General features: G+C 36.8%; 1 protein-coding gene across 1 annotated transcript; it reads right to left on the reverse strand.

Annotated features, from left to right (window-relative positions):
* Positions 1 to 426: 426 nt before the first annotated feature.
* Positions 427 to 26,833, reverse strand: LOC110173339 (uncharacterized). Its single transcript, XM_020939342.2, has 5 exons — positions 26,740 to 26,833; positions 4,364 to 4,527; positions 2,757 to 2,852; positions 2,086 to 2,253; positions 427 to 1,527 (listed from the first exon to the last, which is right to left on the reverse strand). Exons 1-5 carry the CDS (start codon positions 26,744 to 26,746, stop codon positions 1,348 to 1,350), a joined length of 615 nt encoding a protein of 204 aa, XP_020795001.1. The 5' UTR covers positions 26,747 to 26,833; the 3' UTR covers positions 427 to 1,347.
* Positions 26,834 to 27,236: the final 403 nt, after the last annotated feature.

Here is a 27,236-nt window from a genome sequence, read left to right on the forward strand (position 1 = left end):
AATAATTTGCAGTTGTTTTTGTTTGTTTTTTTCTTACTATTAGTTCTTGTTGTATTTATGTAGTAAGTAATGTTAAAGTTTGCAGCTCAGGACTCCCTTGAGAAATAAGTGTTAATATCAGTGAGATTCTCCTGGTAAAATAAAATAAAATGTGGATACGCAAAGACTGTCCTGTGAGTATTTGGAATGATTTCAGTTTTAAAAGAACCGTGAAACTGAACTGTAACTGCATTTGACCATAAAAAAAACTGTACATTTTAAATTTTTAATAATGTTCATGTTGGATAATGTTTGAATGAACACCTTTAAAGTAAGAAAATATAGTAGTTATAACTGGTAATATACTAATAAAGTGTACTAGTAAAAAGGGGGTACTCAGTGTACTTTGAACAATCCTGGAGTAAAACACAACACAGTACAACATGGTGCAGTTTTCTTGTAAAATGTATTTATCTTCATGAAACATATAAAAACAGAGACATATAAAAACATAAATAAACCTTAAGCATTACAACAATGCTAATATTATTAATATTATTATTAAATATTGCATATTATTTGACTGATATACAAAACGTGAGATGCCTGCACCTCAAACTAAACACTGATGCGAGTCATAAATAACATCCTAAAGAAACAGTACAAAAATATTCCTGGAGGCACCGTCAGTGTAAACAGAGGGAGTGAACTGGCCCAAAACAGTGCATAATCTCACTCAAAATCCACACGCCCAACACATTTCAATATAATATATACACTTTACATTTAAATATATATGTTAAATGATTGTTATACCTCGAATGTTCCACAGTATGACTTTAAACTCACCTATGAATTATTATTACAAGAGTTTTTATTGTTCAAAAACCTTGAAAACATGCATTCTTACTCTGAGCAGGATCACCTCTCCACAGATCTGACCTATAATCTAGCAGGTTGGCCTCACCTGCTTGTATCCAAATAGGATGGAAATGGTTCAATTTTAAATTTTAAGTTTTAAGTTTAATGCCATGCTGTGGAATATTGTAGGTGAAGCAACAACAACTCCTTGGAGAGTCACTGCTAGAAAAGTTACACAGTGCAACTTTATACCAGGCCTTAAAATGAAAATGATTTGCTTTGGATCCATATAAAATGATAAATTGCGAGAGGTGACATAATCTATTGAAATGCGACGGACGTGTGGTTGTTTTGAGTGCTCTTAAAGGCTTCAGAAACTGGACAGTCGTACATTCAGCTGTGATATTCCTATAAGATACATGTGAACAGTCCCTCCTCACAGTAAGAGTCCAGACCCTGTGTCCGTGGCCACTGCAGATGTGGTTTCCGTGGTAACAGCAGATGTGGTCAACGTCTGGGGCAGCGTGAGTGTTTCAGTATAAAGCGGATCCACCTCTTGGTCCAGAAACTGAATGCTCGGAGCTTCTCTGAGACCTCCACTGAAAACCTGAGGGCGTCAAACGCCGATGACACCAGAGGGAGCGAGGGGGGAGAGGAGGAAGGCACCTGGACCACCTCGTCCTGCACCTGGGGACAAAGGGACACAAAACAGTGTGAGAAATTATTCTTTTATTTGTTTAAGACATATACTGTGTTCACATATTTAGTATACATTTTTTTTTCATTCTAAATGGCAAATATAGATCTAAAACAATAATTCAGACAGATCTATGGACGTCTTTTTCCAAACTTCAGCTCTGAGAAGTTTTGCTTCTAGTGGCATTTCAGAGTATAAGCAGTGAAAAATTATATTTTTAACCTGATCAAATTGGAATTTTACTGAATAATTAAGTAATGGGTGGAGATAGGTGTATGTGAAAAAAAAAAAATCAGAGTGAGTACTCAAGCCTCAAATGCAGGACTGTACAGGATTACTCATACATGCCTGAATCAACGGAAATACAACTCAGATTAAGAAAATGATAAGAAGGTGAAACCATTACACCATATAAAAATATTCCTTTTTCAACACGAGAGATAAGTTAATATTTGATGTTGTGACACTATCAGTTATTTTCCTGTCTACAAGGTTATTACTTTATGTCTTTTCTCTTTGTTCCACTCCCTGTCACACATGACCCTCACCTGGCTCAGGCTGGAGTTGAGCAGGTGCGTGAGCTGCTGCAGGTGTCTGCTGGCGCCCTCTGTTGGCTGAGTGGGAAGACTGACATTCTCTCTGGCTGCTTTTAACCATTCCATGTGGAACCTGTACGACTCTGAGTAGTTATGCAGCTGAGACAGGGACTCGTTGATCTGTGGAGCAGAGCGCAGCACGTTAGGGTTTCATATACAACACTTAATAATATAGATTCACTGAAGCTTAAAGATGCACTGTGTAACTTTTCTGAATTATCTCCACAGATGCAATTTATTTACGGCTTTAGATTTGCAGGTCAAGTGACAGGTTGCAGGTCAGATCTGTGGAAAGGCAACCCTATATACTCATAGTAAGAATGTATGTTCTCTAATGTATTTTTGGGTGCTAAAAATAATCATCATGAAAGAAAAAAATGCTGAATAGATATGAAATACTGTGGAACACTCCAGGTAAAACAATAACATCTTCATGACATGAATGAAAAAGTTACACAGTGCATCTTTAACATACATTGGCATATTGATTGTTAGTGATATTTCAAATGTATTATTGTTTTTGTCTTTTTCATAGGATCTAATGAAGTGTAGTTGTCAGGTTTGGTGACAGCTAAATCCAAATCCACATTCACATATGTTGTAAGTGTGCTGTGTGAGTGTACCTTGATGGAGGTGAATGCTGCTGCTGTGTGCTGGATCTCCAGGAGAGAGTCCAGTCTGTGATCTGCAGTAGCCAAATGACTCAGGTCTTCATCTGACTGTAGACACATGGGAAAAATACAAGGTTACACAAGACATCAGGCTTTTTATGGGTATTTTATGGGTAGTATAACACACAGAGATCATTATTTTACATGTTATCAACTGTAAACAGCAGTACTGATTGAAAATGACTTGATAATAGAAGCAGATTTACTGACTTCAAAACTGCAGAACTGACACAACCGCTTCAGAGTGCAATTTTATCACAGCAAAGAGTTTTAGTTACACATTTTTATTTTTGTCCAGATGATTACGTGACATTTCTGGACTCTATATGCACACTGTAAATAAAAATAGTCCTTCTAACTTAATTATGTCAAGTTGCTGTAACATGTTCTTCTTTTTGAGTAATTTTAACTTTTTTCTTTTTTTTTTTTATTAAAGGGAACTATTGTGGGTATTATTAAGCATGACTTAAAAAATAGATGAAGTATAACTTAGGAGAATGAAGTAATTAAACATTGGGAATAATAATAAAGTCCTGTTATTTATATTGTTCAAATTGGGATGATTTAAAAATAAACTTAATTTATATAGTACATGCTAAAATATAAATTCAAAGCACTTCACTAAATAAGTACTAAATTCTTTCATAACAAATAAACTGGAATTACATGGGACTAAATGCATTACTTTATTTTATTTTATTTGTATTCTTATTGGTTATTTTACTTTTAAGGTTTTATTTTTAACATGGTGTCCCCAGGTTTGACTACCCCATATTTAAAGTTTTAAGACCTTTTTAAGATCACTTAAATGAAAATTAAGACCAGTATCGCACCCATTATGCGGGCGAAAGATCCAATTCTAATAATGACCATTACTCACGGCTTTAAATAACAAAAAATACTTTTATTATAAAATCTCATTCAGAACTCATTTATAGTAGTATGCACTGCTTGGAAAATGGCCAAAAAATCATTTATAACATTCTAACAAGACAAACTAAGTAATGTTTGCGCATAGTCCAAATTATACTTGGACAACATAATTTCAGACTTTTTAAGGCCTTAATTTAAGAACATGAAATTTAAGACCTTTTTAAGACTTTTAAGACCCCATGTCTACCCTTTTTAAGTAATAATAAATGAAAAAAATAACTGAGTCAGTTTAACAGAAAACTATGAGTCAAATTCCCTGCAAATATGTGACTTTTTTTGTCAACTTAAAATAATTGATGCAATCGCTTGCCTCAATTATTTTGAGTTCTGGTAACTTATTTACAGTTTACAGTGTATGACCCAGAGTTTTAGTAGAAAAACCACATGTACGTAGCACTGGGCGGAGATAAGGGATAGGTGAATTGTCAGAGTATTGAAGCCTCAAATGTAGGACAATACAGGACATGGTTAAAAGTTAATTCAAGTAAATTTGCACAATATATAGCATGTATGTCAGTGAGGACTATTTTCCTTGTGTATGGAAAAATGGTAATAACTTTTACGTATTTTTTGCCGCTCGGGCCATTTGATTTTAACATTAAACGCATTTTTACAAGATCTCTCACCAGCTCGTGCAGTTTTTCGGAGAGGCTGATGAGCTTCTCGACGTGAGGGAGCATGGAACCAATCAGAGTGCAGAAGGTGGGGTTGTGGGCGGGACGAGACAGGGACTGGCCAATCAGCTCCAACAACAGCAGCACAACAACGAAGGATGTCGAGTCTGGGATTACTGAAAAGACAAAGCGACAAAAGATTCAAATCATGTCCAAAATTTCCACTTAGATTACGCAAAATTTCTCATACAAAATTACAAAAGTATTTTTCTTTTTGGGGGGGCTACCACTTCTCTCAAACTATTTAAAACCTAAAATACATTGATGTTCATTCAGTTCTGCACTTTTAAAGGTGCATTGTGTAACTTTTCTGGTTGCAGATGCTGTTTTTGTGTCTGAAATGTTTCACAGTATGGTTTTAAACCTTTCTATCTTCATGGAAACCAAACCAGACCAAGTTACAGGTCAGATCTTGTGGAGAGGCAGTCCCACTAACAGTCAGAATGCCATTTTCGAAGTATTTTTGAGCTATTAAACAACCTGTAAGTAATGACATATCCAAAGAAACAAGCAAAAACCAAAAAATTACAAAGTGCACCTTTAAATACATTTAAAAAAAAAAGATGACTGAACAATATAATAATAATAATAAGGTAGAAAGTTAAATGTTTCTAAAGTTGCAAAGCGATAACTATGCACTGCGGTGTGTTCTTTGTGCATTAAATTGCAGAGTTGCACATTCTTATCAGATATTATTGTCAGTAAATTCATATTGAGGTCAGAGCTATTGTCATATATATTCTCTGTTTGTGGTTTGTGTGTTAATAATACAGAGGAAACAGGCCACACTCCCACACAGTCTGAGCTTATCTGTACATTACATCTGAAAAAGTCAAAACTGAAGCTCACAAACTCTCCAAATATGTGTAGAATTATATCATATACTGTTGAGAATAATACAATAAAAGCATATATCATTGCAAAATGCTGCGATCTAAACTCGAATTGCATATTTATTCCTGTTTTGTTGTGTTGTAAATACAAGCGCAGCATTGAAATATCCATAGAAACAAGCAGGAAGAGCTGCGATCAAATAAAAAACTATCAACCTAAATCACGCACAGCCAATTCCGATCTAACTTTTATTTGTGTTGTATTTACATGTATTTTGGTGTTCTTCAATCGTAGCACACTATTTCTTCATTATTAAGTCTTTATCCATCCTTTACTAATTACTAAAAGAGTAGTTTACTAATTACTAGCAGTGTAACGATATCTGAGTCTCACGATACGATATATTTATTGCGATATCATGGGAAAGCTCACGATATGGTGGGGAGGCTCACGGTTGGGAATGTTACAATATCCAAATCTGTCGGTACGATATTTTCACGATACACAGTTCACGGTACGATATTTATTGCGATATTTTGTGGAGCTAACAAAACTGTTAATACACATTTTTTTCCTCTTAAAATGCCTTGACAAGACTTCCAAATCCAAAGAACTAAGACTTAAGAGTGATTAGAACTGTTATTTCTTCATGTAGTCTGCACTGAAATGGAGCAAAGGGTCATGGTCTATGTAGTTCCCTCTATTGCTACACTATCTCCAATAAAAAAGTGACATGGTGCACCTTTAATGATCAGATTCAACTTTTGTCATTATGTAATTATCATCAGTATATGCCATAAGAAAAGCATTGTTGTGCAGATTAAGATACTATTTATAACATGTGCTGAGGAAACAGGTCAAAGGTCACGTGCTGTTAACTCTGTGATGGGAAGGAAGTTGCAGCGATAGTGTTCAGCCTACTTCACAGAAATACGTCAACACCTCATCGTGATCCGCCCCCACAGGTGTTGGGAACTCAATCAGCGTTTCGGTTTTACACCTTTTCTCCGTAGTTTTAGCACTTTTTTTGAGAGTTGGTTTAGTTTGATCATTTCAAACTGTGTCTGAGGTGCTGACATCATTTGGAGCGTTTGTCATGAGTTCACACAGTTCTCAGGCTCTTTCTCAGAACAGGGCGCAGCTCTCATTCACAAACACACATGATCAGAGAACTCAGCTTGTTATTAAAAAAAACAAGCTGAGTTCTCTGATCATGTGTGTTTGTGAATGAGAGCTGCGTCCAGTGTTCTGAGAAAGAGACTGAGGACTGTGTTTTTTTAATGCTACAGGTTTGAAAAATCTACTTTGCAATTGTACTACAGTATATACTAGGGGTGTAACAATAACCGAAATATCATGACATTGTATCATCAAAGTTCGTGGTCCATCAAAATATATCGAATTACAAGTCTCTTTGCTTAAATTAAGAGTTACAGGCAGCAATAGGGAACTACAACAAAAGACAGAGAACTACATAGACCATGATCATTTGCTCCATTTCAGTGCAGACTACAAGAAGAAATAACAGTTCTAAGGACTTTTAAGTCTTAGTTCTTTGGATTAAGTCTTGTCAAGACATTTTAAGTGGAAAAAGTCGCATATTCACAGTTTTGTTAGCTCCACCAAATATGGCAAAAGATATTGTACTGTGAGATGTATATTGTGAAAATATCGTACCAAGAGATTTGGATATTGTTACATTCGTAATCGTGAGTTTTCCCATGATATCGCAATAAATATCGTACCGTGAGGTTCATACCGTGACGATATCGTATCGTGAGACTTGGATATAGTTACACCCCTATGTATCACAAAAACTATTCTAAATTAGGGATGCACTGATCAAGATTTTTCAGTTCCGATACCAATTTTGATTTTATAGTTTCGGCCGATAACCGATATCAACCGATAGAAGAAATAACAGTTCTAAGCATTTTTTAGTCTTAGTCTTAGTAAGTCTTGTCAAGGCGTTTTAAGAGGAAAAAGTAGCAATTAGCCTCCACAAAATATCGCAATAAATATAGTAAATATATATCATGAAAATATCATACAGAGAGATTTTGATATTGTTACATCTCTAATCATAAGTCTTCCAGCAATATCGTGAGCTTTCCCACGATATCACAATAAATATCGTACTGTGAGGTTCATACCGTGATGATATCATCGTATCGTGAGACTTGGATATCGTTACACCCCTACTATATACAAACAGGTTTTAGTCAAAAAAAGAACAGCTTTTCCAAAATTCAAAGTGTGTAAAGCATGGCCTCTGACACATGAATGAAAGAGCACAGAAAAACACATGATCAAAGTGTGAGTTTTGACGGTAAAACTGCTTTGGGGAGATAATTTGTTAATCAGTTCTGAATGGAAAAACTGCATTTAGCTGACATTGAAATTTCTTTAGGAAAACTTAAATTCTGTTCAGGATTTTGTGCGAGCTTGCCAGTGTCAATTTTTAATAGATAAAAGTGCCAAAGAGACTGGAAAAAAACTGTCAAGTGCACTGCAGAATTTTTCCGGGGAAGGTTACTGCCCCCGCTCGCTTCTGTGGAGATGTTACTGCTTTGACTGGAATGTTCCACAGTACAACTTATCATAAGACAGACAAGGTCAGGAATACAAAAAGAAAAAAGAAATGGAAACGAAATAGTGCACCTTTGACCAAACTATTAGACAAATCTTTAATGAGTTATGTTATTAAAATTAGAACATCTTTAAAAGCGAAACTTGCTCTACAACATTCAGTAGTCAGTGAGTTTATATCTCAAGGCCACAAGGTGAGTGAAGTGTCTGGTCCAAGGACACAAGGGCAGCGTCCATTAACAGTAGTATTGGGATCAAACGCTCAACCATTGGGTTAATGACCTACAATAGACTCCACTGTCAAATTTATGGCACCGAATGGAGGCAAAAGGTTATCACAGTTCAAGCTCATCCCTCAATTTATAATTGATCTACAAAATATGATTCCTGTTAAAACTGCAGTTTCCTGATAGCGTGAAATAAAATGCAGTGTGTACATGTCCAGCTCCCAAATGACAAAGCAGTTTCACCAACAATGAGTCGCTACAACAAACACAACGCTCACACAATGCTTTTCCTCTGTGTCCCTGTGACGTGGGCTCTGGGGCCAGCAGACCTTTTTGTGAATGGGCCGCAGTGATTTTAGTGCATTCCCCGAGGAAGTGCAGAAAGCCCATAGGCGTGGATGGAATCTGATCCAGGTCTTTATGAGCACTTAGCTGACATTTCACGGAAGTTTCCACTGGCACACAAAAGCAACAGGTGCCTCTTCCTGGTCTGGGCTCTCTCTATCGATACTGTTTATCTACTACTGTGCTTTTTAAATATATTTTCATTATAATAGGGTTAAAAAGGCTTTATCCTGCTAAAAATGGTGAATATTATGGTGCATTGCAACTTTTTCTCAAGCTATACATCACGTTTCAATTTTTATATTGTGACAGGCCCATTAACTCACTAATCTTTACTTATTATGGCGTTATTGGATGGTTCTTGCACCTTTTAAATGTAATTTTGTTGTTTTCTGTGACAGTAACAATAAAATCTTGAATTTGAATCTAATATTTGGCTTTTCAACTCAGCATTTCCTTAGCCAGGCTGGCGCCACCTAGTGCCTCCACTCAATTTCATTTCTCTCCAGTGACTAGGTCAGGAATCAGAATACAATAGACGGTTCGCAAAAACCCTGGAAGTGCGAGTTCGGCACCAGCCAATCAGGGAAGAGCCGTATATTCTGTGTTGCAACGATTCCCAAGATCGAGGATTTAAAGCCGAAACAAAGAGAATGTTTGGTGAATTTTATCAAAGGGAAAGATGTTATTGTCCTTCTTCCTACAGGATTTGGGAAAAGATTAATATGCAAGTTAGCCCTGTTAGTGGTGCTTTACATACGTCACGACCAAATAGCAGTGATTGGTTAAGTGCAAAAAAATAACCCTAACCTGAAGTGAAACCAGCTGATGAATCAGACTAGCATTTCCTTACAGATCACCGAAATGCATCGAGGCACAAGTCACTAAAGTACAGACGCCCAGCGATGGCTGCCAGTCTGCGCCAACAGCTTCTCCGACCAACACCAGTCACTCATTTAACACAACAACATTCATACTTACATTAATTCATTCAGGTTCGGCAAAGTGTCATGCCCAAGGACACAATGGCAGCAAGTATGTGGGCCAGAGCTGTGATCAAATCTAAAGCTATCAACCTAAACCACACACAGCCATTCCCAATCGAACTTTAATTTGTATTATATGTATTTACATATATTTTGTTATTGTTCATTCTTAATACACTATAATATTAAGTCTTTTTTCAAGCTTTACTAATAATACTAAAAGAGTAGTAGTAGTACTAAAGAGTAGTTATTACAAAATGGTTCCATCAGTCATTGCTCCTGAGTTTGGACCAGTGTTGGAAGAAGTACTGTCTTGTTACAGATACTGGAGTGAAGTAAAAGTATCACATGAAAGAATCTACTGAAGTAAAAGTATTAAAGTACCTGTTTATAAATATGTATGTATTTAAGTATTATTCGTGAGTTTATACGATCTAACAAATAGGGATGTAACGATATCCAAATGTCTCAGTACGATATTACCACGATATGCATCTCACGGTATGATATTTATTGCAATATTTTTGAAAGGCTGATATAATTGTAGAAAATACTTTTTTTTTTTTTTACTTTTAAAACACCCTGAGAAGATTTTGGTGTGAATTATTACTGTCATAATCTCAAAAATTCAAGTAAAAAACATATAACTTCATGTTGTCTGTGCTGAAATGAATCATGGGATATGTAGTTCCCGATGTTTATAAGCTATTGCTACAATAAAACAATGTATTTAAAAAAAGGAACTTGTAATTTGATATATTGTGAGACTTTTGACGATACGATATCACGATATTTTGGTAAATATCATATCACTACTAACAAAACTTCAAATGTAGTGATTTTGATAAAGAATTTTGTTCAGCAGAAACAATTAGAAACGTATTCATTTTAAAATGTACTCAAGTAAAGTACAGATACCTAGGTTTTTTTTTTTTACTTAATTACAGTACTTTACTATTTTTACTTTGCCCAGACACAAGGTTTGAGAAAGTAGTGATAAATCTTTTGTAATCTTCTTCGTACGTAAGACTTAATATGAGTTAATAATGAGTGAAGTGGATGAATTGTCTATGATTTAAGTGTATTGCTCAATAACTATTGGGAACACCCCAGTCTGTTGGCATACGTTTATCTAATCCATCTGGTCCAATCTGCGAGTCAAACCCTCAGAGCTTTGTTTTGTCTTGTCTCGTGCGTCTTTGCTGGAAAACAGATCTCCACTCTCAACAGTAACCACCATTCAGCAGGGTTTATGAGTAAAACTATCCAATCATTTATTTTAAAAAAACTAACTCGGGCCCACAAAGACATGCTCAGAGACAGCGTTACACCAGGCCAGAGGAATGGGAGGAATGCAGCGGAGGTTTTTTCCCCATCATGCCTCGGGAGCAGCCGCCGTGAGTCAAAGCCCTGACATCACCGGGCAGACGCTGTGGGACGCCGCTTTCTCTCAACGCCGTTCAAACGCTTTTACTGCCTCTTCATAACGTGAGAGAGAGGCCCCATGGTGTGTGTGGGGGGGTCAAAGGTCAACCATGAGGAAATGTCTGATCCAGGGACGCCTGTCTAGTCACAAATCAGTGGAAATGTTCTCAGAGTTTGTTAGAAATGTCATTACTTCATGTTAAAACACTTGAGTTATAAATAGCACCCAGATTCTAGTGTAATGTGTAATGTGAAAACTCATATTGTTTTGAAAAGTCACATGAAAAGTAATGCATATATGTCATGCACTTATCCTGATACTTTGCAGTAACATCATGCTGGGGCTGTTCTACATGTATGTGTATGGCTGAATGTTCGGTAGCTACCATGATGACACATTACACACATTAGTGATCACAGATAAAAACATTTTAAGATGATCTGAAAAAATACAAAATGGATTTCAACAACACATTTTTTCCAGACTTGTTTAACAGCACAAATCAGCTCATCTGTCATAGTTCCAAATAAATCAGCTCTTTATGTTCAGACTGTGTTCAAATAAAGCTCAGATTAAGTCGAACCTGAGTAACAAAGCTTCAGACAGAGTAGTGCTTTTAGTTAACTTCACACCCCCAGGGTATGTTGATGACATCAGCAGCAAAGTATTAATCCCACATATGGGTAAACACATTCATTTCAGTGGAAAACAAGAGATAAGTCTTTCCACTAAAGTATGATGTAAAGTAGGTTGATCTGAGATCATGTTCAGTGTCTGTGTGACCATAAGTAGCACCAGCTCCTGCATCAGCACTGGTGAAATCATGTAAGTATTGATCCTCTGAGAGTCTGAAAACAGCATGTTATTTGTGTTATGCAAAATCACACAAACAAAGTTGTTGTCAAACTGATTGTGTTGTGTGTTGCAAGTTTCTGAAAAAGGTGAATTAGGCTTTTCACAACTTTCAGAGACCTGAGCAGACTTTCCTATCATGGCAATGATAACAAATGACTAGCATGCTAACCATGCACTTCTTGATTCTCAGACAATAAAGTGCTTCATAATTAGATGGAGGTAGTGCACAACAAGAGCTGCTTATACAGGACAGCTGCTTATACAGTGTCCTGAGGCCAGACAAAATGTGTTAAAATCCATAGAACATGTGTACAGGCCCTTTATTTGTTTATGAATACTCTAAAGATAAAGATCGCTAACCAGCAAATTCTATTTCCTCATTACATTGTGAAAGTTTATACCAACATGTTAATGATTGGTTCTATTGCCATAAATGTGAGTGTGTGTTTCAGTGCATATGAAGAATGTAAACAGTGAGTGAGACAGACTCAGACAGCCTCAATGACACAGTGTAGTCTGCAGACAGCTGTGGTCAGAGCAGGTGAGAGCTCGCTCACATGTGGGTGAGAGATACATCTCGCCTGCTCCTCTAATCAATCTACACACACATGTACACAGCACTATGGGCTCATGGGAGAAGTCTGTCTCTATTTTCATTTCATATTTATATTAGTAGAGTTTAAAATCACACCAGCAGTCACCTCATAGCTTCACAGAAAATCCAACAGTGAAACAATGTAGAGACTGTTTCAAGTGTCGACATCTGGATACTGTATTTGAAATCAAGATGTTTAGACAATCACATCTGATGGTACTGTTCTGAGACAATAGGATTTATACTACTCTCAGCTAAAGACGCCCTGCCCGAAAAGAGAGTGAAAAAGTCATTAGTCAACAGACGAGAAAGGATTGACCAACATTTACAGGAACAAAACAACTGTACCATTGTGAATTAGTCTTGGCTGCGGGTTATGATGACAACATTATAATAATCAAATCAAAATCAAAAAGAAGCAACCACCTGTATTCAACCATACAATTCAATTCTGTGCTTCAACATATAGTTAAAATGCATGTGACAGGCTTTCATGTTTTTCAATTCTGACTGGGTTTGGTGGAATAGTACATGTGGTAAATATATATCATAGTTTTACTCAGTGAAGTGGCAGTTTGAGGGAAAAAAGTTGAGAAGAAAAGTACCAAATTACAGGAAGTAGCGCTGAGACAGACACAATTTATGCACGAGCAAGGCATTTTTCTGACAGTTTAAACCAGATCAGCCAATCAGAGGGCCAAATACTGGTGCTCAATACAGTGAATAAATCAAATATGTGCATTTTTAGCAAATTAGAATGAGACAGCGGACCTTAGAGTCAAAAGATTTGCAGTAAAAAGTAGGCTACTGCTTAAGATAATTTGGGCGAATTCACATGAAACCCTGAGGACCACAAAAAAAATTGTTCTCGGGACCACAGTGGCCTGTAGTTTGGACATGTCTGAATTAAACCTTAATCTAACAAAAGTCTAGTCAGTTAGTCTAATCAAAACTATATGCAATTTAGATAAGTTTTCGGCCTTGATAATCTTACTGTTGCTAGATAACAGTTGTGGAATTCCTTTCCTAATCTGTCACCAGTGTCCAACCGGGAAATAAAATGATCAACTAAAAACAAAGATTAGACAACTGCAAACAACTAAGCGAGATTTTGTGGTAAATTCTCAAATATAATCACGTTAACTGTGTTTTAGTGAAATAAAGTCAAATGCATGTTAAGCAGTTATAGCTTAGTGGGGTTTTGTCCTGGTTGAAAAGGTCAAATAAATAAATAAGTTATTAAAATTAATGAGGCTGGAAAATGACTAGAAGACATGAGCAGGAAGGAGGTGTCAAAAAGAGAGAAAGAAAAACATCCTTCAGTATTACACTCTCTGGCAACACTGCAAACCTCTCAAAAGCTTCAAGTGCTAAAAACTCAGAGCAAATCGGGCAGTTTGGATGGATCGGAAATTTCTGGAACATTTTTGCTGAGTGAAGAACGCAGTAGTTTCCAAGATGCTTTTTTTTCTTGCATTTTAAGTGATTTTTTTAGCGGGGGAGAACTTGTGCTGAACCTTGAAGCCATGAGAAGGGGGCACTGTGCTGGTTTCACGTCATCTGCTCTACAAACTTCCTCTGAACCGGGCCAAAAACTGAGACTGTTTGTTTTCCACAGCGGGCACAAGAAGACCATAAATCACAGAGGCCCCAGACCCCAACACGCTTTAATGTACACATTCAGAACACCTCTGCACTACACCATCACAAGTATCACACGTACACAACTACAAAAACGAAGCAGGGCCTGTCACAGTAACACATTTTGAAGTATGAAGTAAATACGTGATAAAAAATCATATTGGAAACACTGATACAATAACTCTAGGGAAGATGTGTCACTAGGGATGTAACAATAACCGAAATATCGTGATATTGTATCGTCAAAGTTCTCACAGTAATATTGGGGACCATCACAATATATCAAATTACAAGTCTCTTTGCTTAAATTAAGAGTTATGATGCAGCAATAGCTAAAAAAAAAAACAGAGGGAACTACATAGACCATGATCCTTGGCTCCATTTCAGTGTAGACTACAAGAAGAAATAACAATTCTAAGCACTTTTAAGTCTTAGTTCTTTGGATTAAGTCTTGTCATGGCATTTTAAGAGGAAAAAGTAGTATATCCACAATTTTAGCTCCGCCAAATATCGCAAAAGTATCGTACCGTGAGATGTATATCATGAAAATATCTTACCGAGAGATTTGGATATAGTTACATTCGTAATCGTGAGCTTTCCCAGTCGTGTCGTGAGACTTGAATATCCTTACGTCACTATGTATCACAAAAACGATTCTAAGTTAGGGATGCACTGATCAAGATTTTTCTGTTCTGATACCAATTTCAATTTTATAGTTTCTGCCGATAACCGATATCAACCGATACCAGAGCAAGTTTTATGTAACTGTTATTAATCTCAAATAACTACAGAATAACTTTGTGTAAATAAAAGTTCAAACATTCTAAGACTTTCTGGGTTGAGTATGACCAGTAAAAAATCTAATTTTTATGTCCAGCCAGGATATCTGGTGAACCAATATTTGGAAGCTGATATCTGAGCCATCAAATTGTTCAATATTGGTTCCGATATCTAAGACCAGTATCAGATTGGTGCATCCCTATCCTAAATGTAAAATATTGTTGAAAACATTCTGAGCTGCAATAAATAAATAAAATAAACACTTTAAGGTTTAGTTTGCATCTATAGTGAGTCTTAGAGGTTATGTATTCAACCTTTTATGGCTTAAATCTTGTAGTGAAAAGAAAAATACTGATCCCAAAAAGAATATTTCCATCTTTCATATACTGAATGAGTCGATATAGTAATTATGGTGACAGGCCTGTGACTTTTGGAGCGTGTGCAGAGAGGGAAAGAGGCTGGACACTAGGAGCCAACTGGACTTGTTTCTGTCAGTGCAAATTTAAAGGTGCAATATGTAACTTTTCTGAAGAAGGTTCCATTCACCTGCTGTTTTTTCCATAGAGACTTATGTTGTTGCTTACGTGGAATGTTCTAGCCTGATTCATCAGCTGGTTTCACTTCGTAGAAACCGTCTGACCTCGCAGTGCTAGAATTTGTTCTCTCGACGGTAGGTGGGTACTTTTTTTATTTAACCAATATCTGCTATTTGGTCATGATGTATGTAATGTGCCACTAACCGGGTTAACTGGTATATTAAGCTTTTCCCAAATCCCGTAGGAAGAAGGACAATAAAGTCTTTCCCCTTGATAAAATTCACCAAATATTCTCTTTGTTTCGGCTTTAAATCCTCGATCTCGGGAATCATTGACAACACAGAATGCATGGCTCTTCGCTGATCGGCTGGTGCCCGAACTTGCATTTCCAAGGTTTTTGCAAACCGTCTAGTGTATTCTGATTCCTGCCCTAGTCACTGGAGAGAAATTAAATTGAGCGGAGGCACTAGGTGGTGCCAGCCTGGCTAGGAATGTTCCTCAGTATGACTTTAAACCTATTTGAATGGTGATATGTGGATGAAGCTACAAGATTAAGTTACTAAAAAACTATAAAATTAATAAATATGTAAGTTTAATGCCATACTGAGAAACATTTCAGGCAAAGGTAACAAACCCTCTCATAAAAGCTACAAGTGCACTCATAAAAATATATTCTTTCTGACAATTATGCAACTTCTGCTATTGCAAAAATCTTTAAAAAGTAGTAATAGTAAAATTTATAGCAACATGGTTTTGTTGTTGTAACTAGCATTTAGTTGGAACTTCACCCACTAACTGGAAGGTCAGTGGTTCCGTTTTTGTAACCTAATAATAACAATATTAGTAACCACTTACAGAGCATAGAGAAAAAGTTCTGCTTTCACTTGACTATACACTCAACACATGTTTAATCAAATCAATTGCATCATCCTTTTTTCCAACAAACTTTTTTTTTTTTTTTTATAGTAAATGAATGTGTAAGTGTATGTATTTTCCCTTTTTCTGAATAATTCTACTTCATTGTACTATAAAGTCAGAGTATGTTTAGAGAGCACCTTCCAATCTGTGTTAAAAGTAACTGCTAATGCGCCCTCTGCGTGTGATTTGAGCCCGTTTGAGGTGTGAAGCTGTGAGTGAATGACAGTTTTGGGTACAACGCAGTCCCTCCTCTAACCATCACATCATGTCACTTCTTCCACAGCCTCTGGAACAACCCTGGACCCTGCAACCCAGACTGCCCCGAGCCAAAACCAACAAACATCTGCCCTATTTTTGTATGGACTTCTATACAAGCCTATGTTTAGCTCTACAGACTGCATATGAACCAACTGTGAATGTGTGCAATAGGGTAAATCATAATTATATAGTCCAGCTCGGTGGTCAGTGGACAGGTTTCCCATTCTCCTGGAACAACTTTGGAAAATTCTTAAGTTGATCGTGTAGAAGTTGTTCATGTTTTGGCTTGTTGGAAAGTGTGGTAATTGTATGTAATTTCTGCTTTGATCCGAATCCAAGCACTTATTGAGAGCTGGGAGTGGACCAGACTGTGCATGGGTCTAACCTCAGCAGACACCTCCACAGCTCAGCTAAAGGGCAACCAGGCTGGTCACATGACGGAAGAGCCACAAAACACACTGTAAAAAAATCAAAAAGCGTATATCTTACCCTGACATAGACTGGTGTAGTTATAATCTGTGACGCATGTGGATCATATGTTATATTTGACGTTTTAAAGGGCCTAAATTACGCAAAATGGACTCTTCTGAGGTTTAAGCCATGATCTGTGATTTAAAGGGAGCATGTTACACTATTTTTTATCTATGTTATAATATTGCCACATCAAAAACATGCCTGGAGTTGTTTTTTTTGTTTCATTCACACATGTTTGAGTAATGCTTTATTATTAGTCTGTCAACATCTCAAAAGCTCAAGATGATTTGTTACACCTTGTGATGGCATGAAGCAGTAGTTTTCAAGTTAACAGCTTCTTTTTACCTTTAGTTCAGTAGAGCTTGGTATTTCCAACACAGAAACAATCCAAATGATTCAGTCAAAGTGTATGAAGTTTAACAAAACAGTGGAGCACTTCCTGTCTTACTGCATGACATCACAAGGTGGAGCAGAGTGTTGAGAGAAGAACTCAGCCTCAATATGCAGGGTTTGTTTGTTACACTACTATTCTGACATTAATTTAGTTACTAACTCTACTACTACTACTACTACTACCTCTACTACTACTTCTTCTACTACTACTTCTTCTACTACTACAACTTCTACTACTACAACTTCTACTACTACTACTACTACTACTACTACTATACTACTTCATCTATTACTACTACTACTACTTCATCTACTACTACTACTACTTCATCTTCTACTACTACTAGTACTACTACTTCTACTTCTACAACTACTACTACTTCTTCTACTACTACTGCTTCTACTTCTTCTACTACTACCTCTTTTACTACTACTACTACTACTACTTCTATTTCTTTTACTACTGCCACTACTATTACATCTTCTACTTCAACTTCTTTTACTACTACTACTACTACTACTACTACTATTATGTCTTCTACTACTACTACTTCAAGATTATAACATACATCAGAACGTAGTGTAATATGGGCTCTTTAAATAGCAAATTTAATTTAAAACAACGTAATAAAATAACCAAATCCACTGATTTCCATATTAGAAAATTGTTTGATTCATTTTGGGGGTTTTTTTGTTGTTTTTTTGTTTTGTTTTTTTCTACACAACCTTGGCACTGAAAATGAGAACTGATAGTACTAAAGATTACTCAAACAGGTATGAATCAGTTCGAGAGGGTAAAAGAGAAGGGGAATCAACTACAACATGGTAAAAAAAAAAAAAAAAGCTAGAAAAAGTGGATTTTACATAATAGGCATTTTGTTGGATATGGCCCCTAAGGAAACAACTGTCAGGCAATCATCCAATAAGAAATACTGTTGAATAAATTGGAAGACCACGTGGAAATAACTGACAGTGACCATTCCAGACAGGTGTTTCTTCGTCATGGTTCAACATCAGAGTGAGAGTCTGAGGTAGTTTTTTTCTGAAACACTGAAACGTGCTCACTCGTGGTTCAAATGAGTTCATGACCTTTAATGACCTAAAAGTGGTAAGAAAAAAAACCCCAACAACAACAACAACACATTTCAACCAGTACAATAGTAATAGTACTTATTACTCAAATAGCGATTAAACAGCCTGTATTACGTTACATTGTGATCCATGTTATAAAGTTTCCTCACCAAAAACAGATCTGGAGTTGTGTTTTGTTTCATTCACACATGTTGAACACATAAACTCTGCATATTTAGGCTGAGTTCAAACAAAACACACTCTGTACCACCTTAGAATATCATGTGGTACTACAGAAAGTATTGCACATTGCTTTGAAACTCCACATACTTTCACTAGAATCATTTGGATAAATTCAGCTCTGGAATTCCCAATCTCTACTACACAGAAGATAAAATGTAGCTGTTAACTTGAAAACTACTACTTCATGACATCACAAGGTGCAACAGAGCATTTTGAGCTTTGGAAATGTAGTCAGATTAATAATAAAGGATTACTCAAATGTGTAAATGAAACAAAACACAACTCCAAGTATGTTTTTGAGGAGTAACAACATTTTAACCATATTTTTTTTGCAGTGTAATGCTTGCTAAGTGTCAATTGTTGTTTTGCGATTAGAGAGTAAAAGTACCTCTATCTCTTATCTCTAATCGCTTTATTGTGACCAGTTGTTTACACAGTACTGTCAACAATGCACTTTTTCCATCTAAAAGTATTTGTCTTTCCAAGTAAAATCTGTAGTTTACTAGGTCAAGAAGTAATAAACCAGGACAAAACTTTATCTCAACTATATGACTAACATAACACACACACTTTTTGTATGGACGACTCTGCCCTAAATTAATGTGAGAATAGTAGTTTGACAGCAGTAGTAGCAGTAATAGTAGTATTAGTTGTACTATCAGTAGTAGTTAACTAACATATAACTTATGTTTATTGTAATAGGAGCAATATCAGTAATTCAAATTGTATTAAGTAGTACAATTTGTAGTAGTTGTAGTAGTATTAATAGCAGCACCAGCACCGGTAAGATTTGTAGTAGTAGCAGCAGCAGCAGCAGCAGCAGCAGTAATAGTAGTAGTAGTAGTAGTAGTAGTAGTAGTAGTAGTAGTAGTAGTAGTAGTAGCAGAAGCAGCAGAAGCAGCAGCAGCAGCAGCAGCAGCAGCAGTAGTAGTAGCAGCAGTAGTAGTAGCAGTAGTTGTAGTTGTAATAGTGGTAGTAACTAAATTAATGTAAGAATAGTAGTTTTCCAGCAGCAGTAGCAGTAGCAGTAGTAGTAGCACTAGTAGTAGTAGTAGTAGTAGTAGTAGTAGTAGTGTTCGTAGAAACTAAATTAATGTAGGAATAGTAGTTTTCCAGCAGCAGCAGCAGTAGTAGTAGTAGTAGTAGTAGTAGTAGTGATAGTAGTAGCAATAGTAATAGTAGTAGTAACTAAAGTAATGTAAGAATAGTAGTTTTCCAGCAGCAGTAGCAGTAGTAGTAGTAATATTAGTAGTAGTAGCAGAAGTAGTAATAGTAATAGTAGTAGTAACTAAGTTAATGTAAGAAAAGTAGTTTTCCAGCAGTAGTAGTAGCAGTAGTAGAGTGGTAGTAGGAGGTAGTAGAATAACTTATATTTATTGTCTAATATCACTAGGTCATACTGTATTAAGTAGTACAATGTGTATGCAATTTGTAATAGTTGTAGTAGTAGCAGCAGCAGCAATAGCTATAGTAGTAGTAGTACTATCAGTAGTGTTGTTCGGGTTTATTGTTATGGGCCAATATCATTAGTTCAAATTGTATTAAATAGTACAGTTTGTAGTAGTTGTATTAGCAGTAGTAGTAGTAGCAGCTGCAGTAGTAGTAATAGTGGCAGTAACAAAATGAATGTGAGATTAGTCGTTTGCCATTACCCGCTATGAGCCAGCTTAATTCAACTTTCTTTCTGGTGTTCTAATCAATTATTAACAAATAAAATCAGCATAAATGCGGTGCCAAATAGGTCAGAGACAGTTAACCATTGTAAGTAAGTGCAGCCAAAGTACTTGGAGTGCGTCACCTTGACCTCTGTGTGGGGTATTTATCAAAACAATCCACACAGTCATTGGACCAGGACACAACGAAACTAAAGGTGAATATGTAACAGGGAAGCAAGTACATCACAAAGTACTTTAGGTAAAATAAAACAAAAAAATGAAACAGATTAAAGCCCATGTGCCCAACTTTAGCTCATGTTATAATGTTGTTTCCTGGTCAAAAACATTCCATGGTGTTATGTTTTGTTTCGCCACACGTTTAACACACAAACCCTGCATATTTAGGCTGTGTTCCACCTTATGACGTCATGTAGTACTACAGCAAGTGCTCCATTGTGTTTTTAAACTCCATACAACTTCACTAGAATCATTTGGCTGATTTCAACCCTGGAATTGCCGATCTCTACTGAACTAAAATTAAAAGGAGTTGATAACACGAAAACTACTGCTTCATGACGTCACAAGTTGCAACAGAGCATTTTGAGCTTTGGAGATGTGGACAGACTAATAATAAAAGAAAAAAAAGTGTGTGTGAATGAAACAAAACACAAATCCAAGTCTTTTTTTTTACGAGGTAACATTATAATACACCTTAAAACGCACAAGAATCAATTTAACATAATATTTTTTTAACGCAATACGGATACATTGCAGCTTTTAAGGTAAAAATAAGTCTGCTGTAAAAATGTTTTATTAATCAGGAAGTGTATGATTTGCATGGTAGTTGTTGTTAGTTTTACTGTCAAAACAAAAGTCCACTTTGAGATCTGAAAGTTGCAAAAAGAGCTTATAAACGCATCATTGTGAGTAGTTACGATGTTCTGAATGCATAAGGTAAGTGAGGAATATCTTTGGATCACTGCAAACTGTACAAAATCTATAAAAATGGACCAGTTTTTCATATTTTAAGACAGTACAGATCAGCACTTTTAAGAATATGTGGTAAAACAGTTTGTGCTAATATAGACTGGTTTATATGTATGCAGCGGGAGGCAGAGGGCTGAGGTGGAAAAGCCAGTAAACATGGGGACTTCCTTGTTTCCACTGGCTCCAGCACAGGGCCTCTCTGTGTGGAGGGCTCTGAGTGTGCTCCGGGGCCCACAGGGATCGATACTTGTCCCTTTGAACACGGGGGCCTCCCCGGTTCAGTAAAGGTCACTGCTCATGAGATACTGTTAATGCAAAGTCATTATTTCAAAAGAGGCTGCCAGGAACTCTCTGGAATAGTAGTAATCATTTTTGGGAGAATGCTTTTAGGGAAGTAAGTTTTTGATGCTGAGAGCTGAAAAATGTTTAAAGAAAAGTTGTTTTTGAAAAAGCAAGGTAAAACTGTGTTAAATTAAGCTAAAAATGTCCAATAAAAGATATTTATTTAGCCATTATTTGGATAAGTTATTAAAGGTGCACTGTGTAACTTTTTTGATAAAGGGTCTGCCACCTGCTCATCTCCATGGAGATATTATTGCTTTGCCTCAAATGGCATTGAACTTCTATAGATTCATGGAGATGACACCATCAGGCAAGTTACAGGTCCGATTTCTGGAGAGGCGAGCCAGGTAACACATGTAATTGGACTGATGCTAAATAGATACGTATAATGCCATACTGTGGAAAATTCAAAGCAAAGCAGTAACATCTCCATGGAGACAAGCAGGTGCAACTATCACAACTGGCTGATTTTAAGAGGTGAGAATTAGTCATTTTGATATTGGAGTAACTTTTAGCTCTAAACCACTTTTAAATGTATTTAAAAATGTATTTATTTATTACATTTTATGCGTAAAAACTGCAAAAATTTTGCATTTTAAGGACATTCAAAACCAAAAATTTGATGAGTTTAGCCAATGGTTTCTTGCCTTAATTAAAGGTGCACTATGTCATTTTTTTGGGGTTACAAATCTGTCACCTGCTTGTTTTTATGGATATGCAATTTCTCTGCCTGGAATGTTCCACACTATGACATTAAGCAGCTCTACTTTACTTTTATTCAGTTACAGGTAGTTTTATAGCTCCAAAATACCTAGAAAAACAGGCATTCTGACTCTCCCTCTCCACAGATCTGACCTGTAACTTCATCCAGTTTGGTTTCCATGAAGATAGAAATGTTTAACACCATACTGTGAAACATTTCAGACAAAGCAAGAACATCCCACAGAGACAAGCATTTGACGGACCCTCCCCCAGAAAAAGTCACACGATGCACCTTTAAATAATAAACACTAGGCTATTCTTAACCAGGTGTTGCCGTTGGGAACAGATGTGGCAACTAAACGGGTCAGTAGTAACATTCCGCACTGCAGCTTTAAGCAAACACAAACATGTGCCTGGTTTCTTGTTGTGACCTCATCTCACAAAGGCGGCTACAGATTACATCACGTGGGATTAGCTGGAGACGCGTTCAGGGACCCATCGATCTTTTGTTGTGGAGATCACTCAGAGCGCTGACTCACGCTCCGATCACATTTCCCCTGCTCCCTAAACGCATCGGGCCGGGCGGGCGGACAGGGGAGAGAGAGGAGCTGGACAGATTACAGTAAGAGAGGGTGATGCCGTGTGGGTGATGTCATTGTCTACTGCTCTATCAGGTCACCATGTTTCTAACCTCAATCTGAAAGTCATGTATCTATGTCTAAAAACGAGTAGGCTTGAGCTTTGAAATCCACTCATGAATTATGAAGAAGTAAAGCATGACCTCAGAGGCACAGTGGTCATGACAGTATGCAAACACTGGTGTTCAGTTACACAAGTAAGAGAAAGTAGAAGCAGTAGAAATGGTCGTTGTTGTTGTTGTTGTTGTAGTAACAGTAGCAAACGCAGTAGTAGTAGTAGTAGTAGTAGTAGTAGTAGTAGTAGTAGTAGTAGTAGTAGTTGTAGTGGCAGTAGTAGTAGTAGTTGTTGGGGTGGTGGTGGTGATAGGAGGTTAACTGGTAGTAGTATCATTTATATTTGTCAAAATAGTGTGGTATCACTAGTTCAGACTGTAGATTTTGTAGTAGATGTTGTATCAGTAGTTGTTACTGTAGCAGCAGCAGCAGCAGCAGCAGCAGTATTAGTAGTAGTAGTAGTTGTTGGGAAGGTGGTAGTAGGAGGTTAATTGGTAATAAAATCATCTATATTTATTGAAATACTGAGGTATCACTAGTTCAAAATGTATCAAATAGTAGATTTTGTAGTAGATGCTGTAGTAGTTATTGTAGCAGTAGCAGCAGCAGCAGTAGTAGTAGTAGTAGTAGTAGTAGTAGTAGCTGTTGAGGTGGTGGTGGTGGTATCAGGTTAATTGGTAGTAGAATCATTTATATTTTTTGAAATAGTTCAGTATCACTAGTTCAAACTGTATTAAGTAGTAGATGTTGTAGTAGATGTTGTAGTAGTTGTTGTTATTGTAGCAGTAGCCGCAGTAGTAGTAATAGTAGTAGTAAAAGTAGCAGCAGCAGTAGTAGTAGTAGTAGTTGGGATGGTGGTGGTAGGAGGTTAATTGATAGTAGAATTATTTATATTTACTGGATTAAGTGCGGTATCACTAGTTCAAATTGTATTAAGTAGTACATTTTATAGTAGATATTGTAGTAGTAGTTGTTACTGTGGCAGTAGTAGCAGCAGTAGTAGTAGTATTAGTAGGAGCAGTAGTAGTGGTAATTGTTGCCGGGGCGGTGGTGATAGGAGGTTAATTGGTAGTAGAATCATTTATATTTATTGAAATAGTGAGGTATCACTAGTTCACACTGTATTAAGTAGTAGATGTTGTAGTAGTAGTTGTTATTGTAGCAGTAGCAGCAGCAGCAGCAGCAGCAGCAGTAGCAGTAGAAGTAGCAGCAGTAGTAGTAGTAGTAGTTGTAGGAGGTTAATTGGTAGTAGAATTGTTTATATTTATTGAAATAGTGCAGTATCACTAGTTCATACTGTATTAAATAGTAGATTTTGTTGTAGATATTGTAGTAGTTGTTGGTATTGTAACAGTAGTAGCACCAGCAGTAGGAGTCATAGTAGTAGTTTTCAGAGTATTGATGGGAGGAGGTTAATTGGGAATCATCTGTTATAATATAAGCAGTATTACGAGTACAAATTGTATTAAGTAGAATTAGTAGCAGAATTCGAAAATATATAGTTGGTAGCCATTGCGGTATCAAAAAATACTTTCCAGTCGAGTAAATCCTACAGTATACTCAGCACTCCAGACTAATACAATTAAGTCTGGTCCTTTTACTTAGCAGCTTTCAGTCCAACATTGTGATGAACATAAATGGGACAGGGAGCTTAAAGTGGGACAGTCCCTTTGTAGTAAATAGTACCATCTGTTCCCCCAGCTGCACATTCAAGCCCATGACACACTCCCGCTGAAGCAGGCCTCAAACTCTTGCACAGATAAGTGAAATTTGTTTACCCTCTTATTACGTAAAAAGTGTTTCAAAACTTCCCCACTGAATGTTTGCCGCGTGGAAATGGGCCAAATACTACATCTGGATCCAATCTGGGACCACAACTACTGCCTTGTGCCCTCTTCCTGTGTCTGTGATGTCATAGGGCATCAGCCAATCAGGACGCGCCGAGGGTGGTCCCCAGCTGAAGTCCTGGGGGCCCCGAATATTGTCTCATCATCATCGGGACCACCAGCAAAGAGTGAAAGAGTGACGCTCGAGGATCTCCCATCATGATATCGGATTTAATTCACGTACGCACTGTAGTTCAATACTGCAGTCATGAGAATTTATGGGAATCATTTCATTTTTGGCAAAGTTTTTAGCAAGAGTTTGAGAATTATTTTCATATATTTACTGGTTTGAATCATACAAATGCTACATTATATATTGTATTGAAAGTGCAAATCCTAAATATGTAATTGTAAATAGAAAGTTATTCTTAAAAACGCCAACAATGTCATGAATGAATACACTTCCAAAATACAAAATTAGACAACTACCAAAAATATCTTCAAAATTTCTCTTTTAATCTCAATACTTAATTTGTAGTACCAGACACAATTTCTAAGATTTCATGTTTTTACTCCTCCAAACTATTACCAAAAATGCTCAAATCTTACGAGTAACAAATTTAACCTAATTTATTTCTCAAAATCACTTAAAAGACACTTTAAGAATGTATTTACGGTCTACTTCTACAACTGCAGATACTACTACTACTATACAAAGTTATTGGAAGCTATCTTTACAAATATTAGTAGCTTGTAAGTATAAGTAAAACAAACTGTACTTACACAACTACTACTACAAATTTCTACTGACAACCGCTGTATAATCCTCTATAAACACAAAAATCCCAAAACGTTATTGAAAAATCTACTCCAAATGTGAAATTGAGCCACATAAGCAACCACAAAAACCCTTGGACATTTGTCATCCCAACATTTCAGCTCCTGTGAAATCATAGCTCCTGTCTCCTTCTCCAAACTCCCCATAATGACCACATAATCTTACATCAACATTACACCCAAATGTGTGAACTTCAGAGCCACTTGATCCCGTTACGAATGATTAATAAACCCACAAGTGAGCATCAAAGCACGCAATAAGTACCACACAAATCATACGACATTTTAACTTCAGTACCTGTTCTCCTTTGAAGTGACTACTCCTTCTACTACTACTACTACTACTACAACTAATGACAAATTACCACTGGCCAATAGAAACTTAACTAAACTCAAATATTAACACACTTTTGATACGAAATAACATTAAAATCTGCAATCTGAATCTATTTAAACCAACAAATCAGCTTTTCATAACATAAACTATTAACCTATTTTCAGCACTTCAGCTTCTAAGTTACTACAAAACTTTACATAACTTTACAACTGTAACTTACTCAATTCCTTGTATGAACTTGACAACTTTACGATACCAGTGTAATAACATGATTTACAATAGTTTTACACAACATATTACTATCTACATCCATTTGAAGTACCAGCAATTTCAAAACTGCTGACCGATTACTGCATTTACATACCTTACATAAACAGTTGTAACTTGCTCAGATACTTGTGTAAACTTTACACAACCTAAACCCCATTCACAAACTTGAATCAGCTTTAAAGTAGCAGCAAATCATAATTGATTTACAATAGTTTAGCAAGTCTTAGCTTTATGATTATTACATAACAATATAACGTTACATCCAAAGCTTAATTGAGCCTAAACTGTTAATTACAAATGACTAATTACACTGCAGTATCTCTCGTTAACACCGTGAATCATGTTTTAATTGCTAACCCCAGTCTCCGCTGTTGAGAGCTTAAGGCGCTCAAACTAACCCACGTGTACTCCCTCTCCCCCCCCTCCCCTCCTCTCTCCTCTCTCCTCTGCCTCTCTCTCTCTCTGTAACGCACAAATTCAGAGCTGTTGAGTCGTGTTCCCAAACTTACTTTTCATTTTGCGAGTCCCGTCCTGGTCCCTGTGCCCTGCTCGTGTGTGTACAGTGAGTTGTGGTGTGTTTGTTATGGTGCGGACAAATGTAAAAGTTCCCTTTTATAGCGGAGTATGACACATCACCTGAGTCATCGGCCATCGTCGCCATTCAACAGGCTCAACGCCCACAGCCCGGACAGTCCCCCTCCCCTCCTCCTCCTCACACCAGCAACCCTTTATCTGAGGAAAGGGAAGAACAGAAATACTTGCTTTGTTTACTGTTAATTGAACGAGTGAAGGTGTTTGGGTTTTTTTTTTTTTTTAGCAGGTTAAAGAGCTCATATTACACTGTTTTCTGATCTCTGTTATAATCTTGTTTCCTCATCTGAAACACACCTGGAGCTGTGTTTTGTTTCATTCACGCATTTCACACACAAAAAAACGTGCATATTTAGGCTCAGCATTTCTCTCAAATGGAAAATGCTCTGTCCCACTTTGTGATGTCATGTGGTAA

This window comes from Boleophthalmus pectinirostris, unplaced genomic scaffold, assembly GCF_026225935.1.
Source record: "Boleophthalmus pectinirostris isolate CB_2022bp ecotype Guang Dong unplaced genomic scaffold, ASM2622593v1 HiC_scaffold_21, whole genome shotgun sequence".
NCBI lineage: Eukaryota > Metazoa > Chordata > Actinopteri > Gobiiformes > Gobiidae > Boleophthalmus > Boleophthalmus pectinirostris.

Bases quoted from the DNA above. Each gene is read 5' to 3' on its own strand.
- LOC110173339 (XM_020939342.2), bottom strand. The intron at 2,853-4,363 runs GTGAGAGATCTT...ATGTGTCTACAG, and splicing joins CCGAAAAACTGCACGAGCTG to TCAGATGAAGACCTGAGTCA. The intron at 2,254-2,756 runs GTACACTCACAC...TCTGCTCCACAG, and splicing joins CAGCATTCACCTCCATCAAG to ATCAACGAGTCCCTGTCTCA.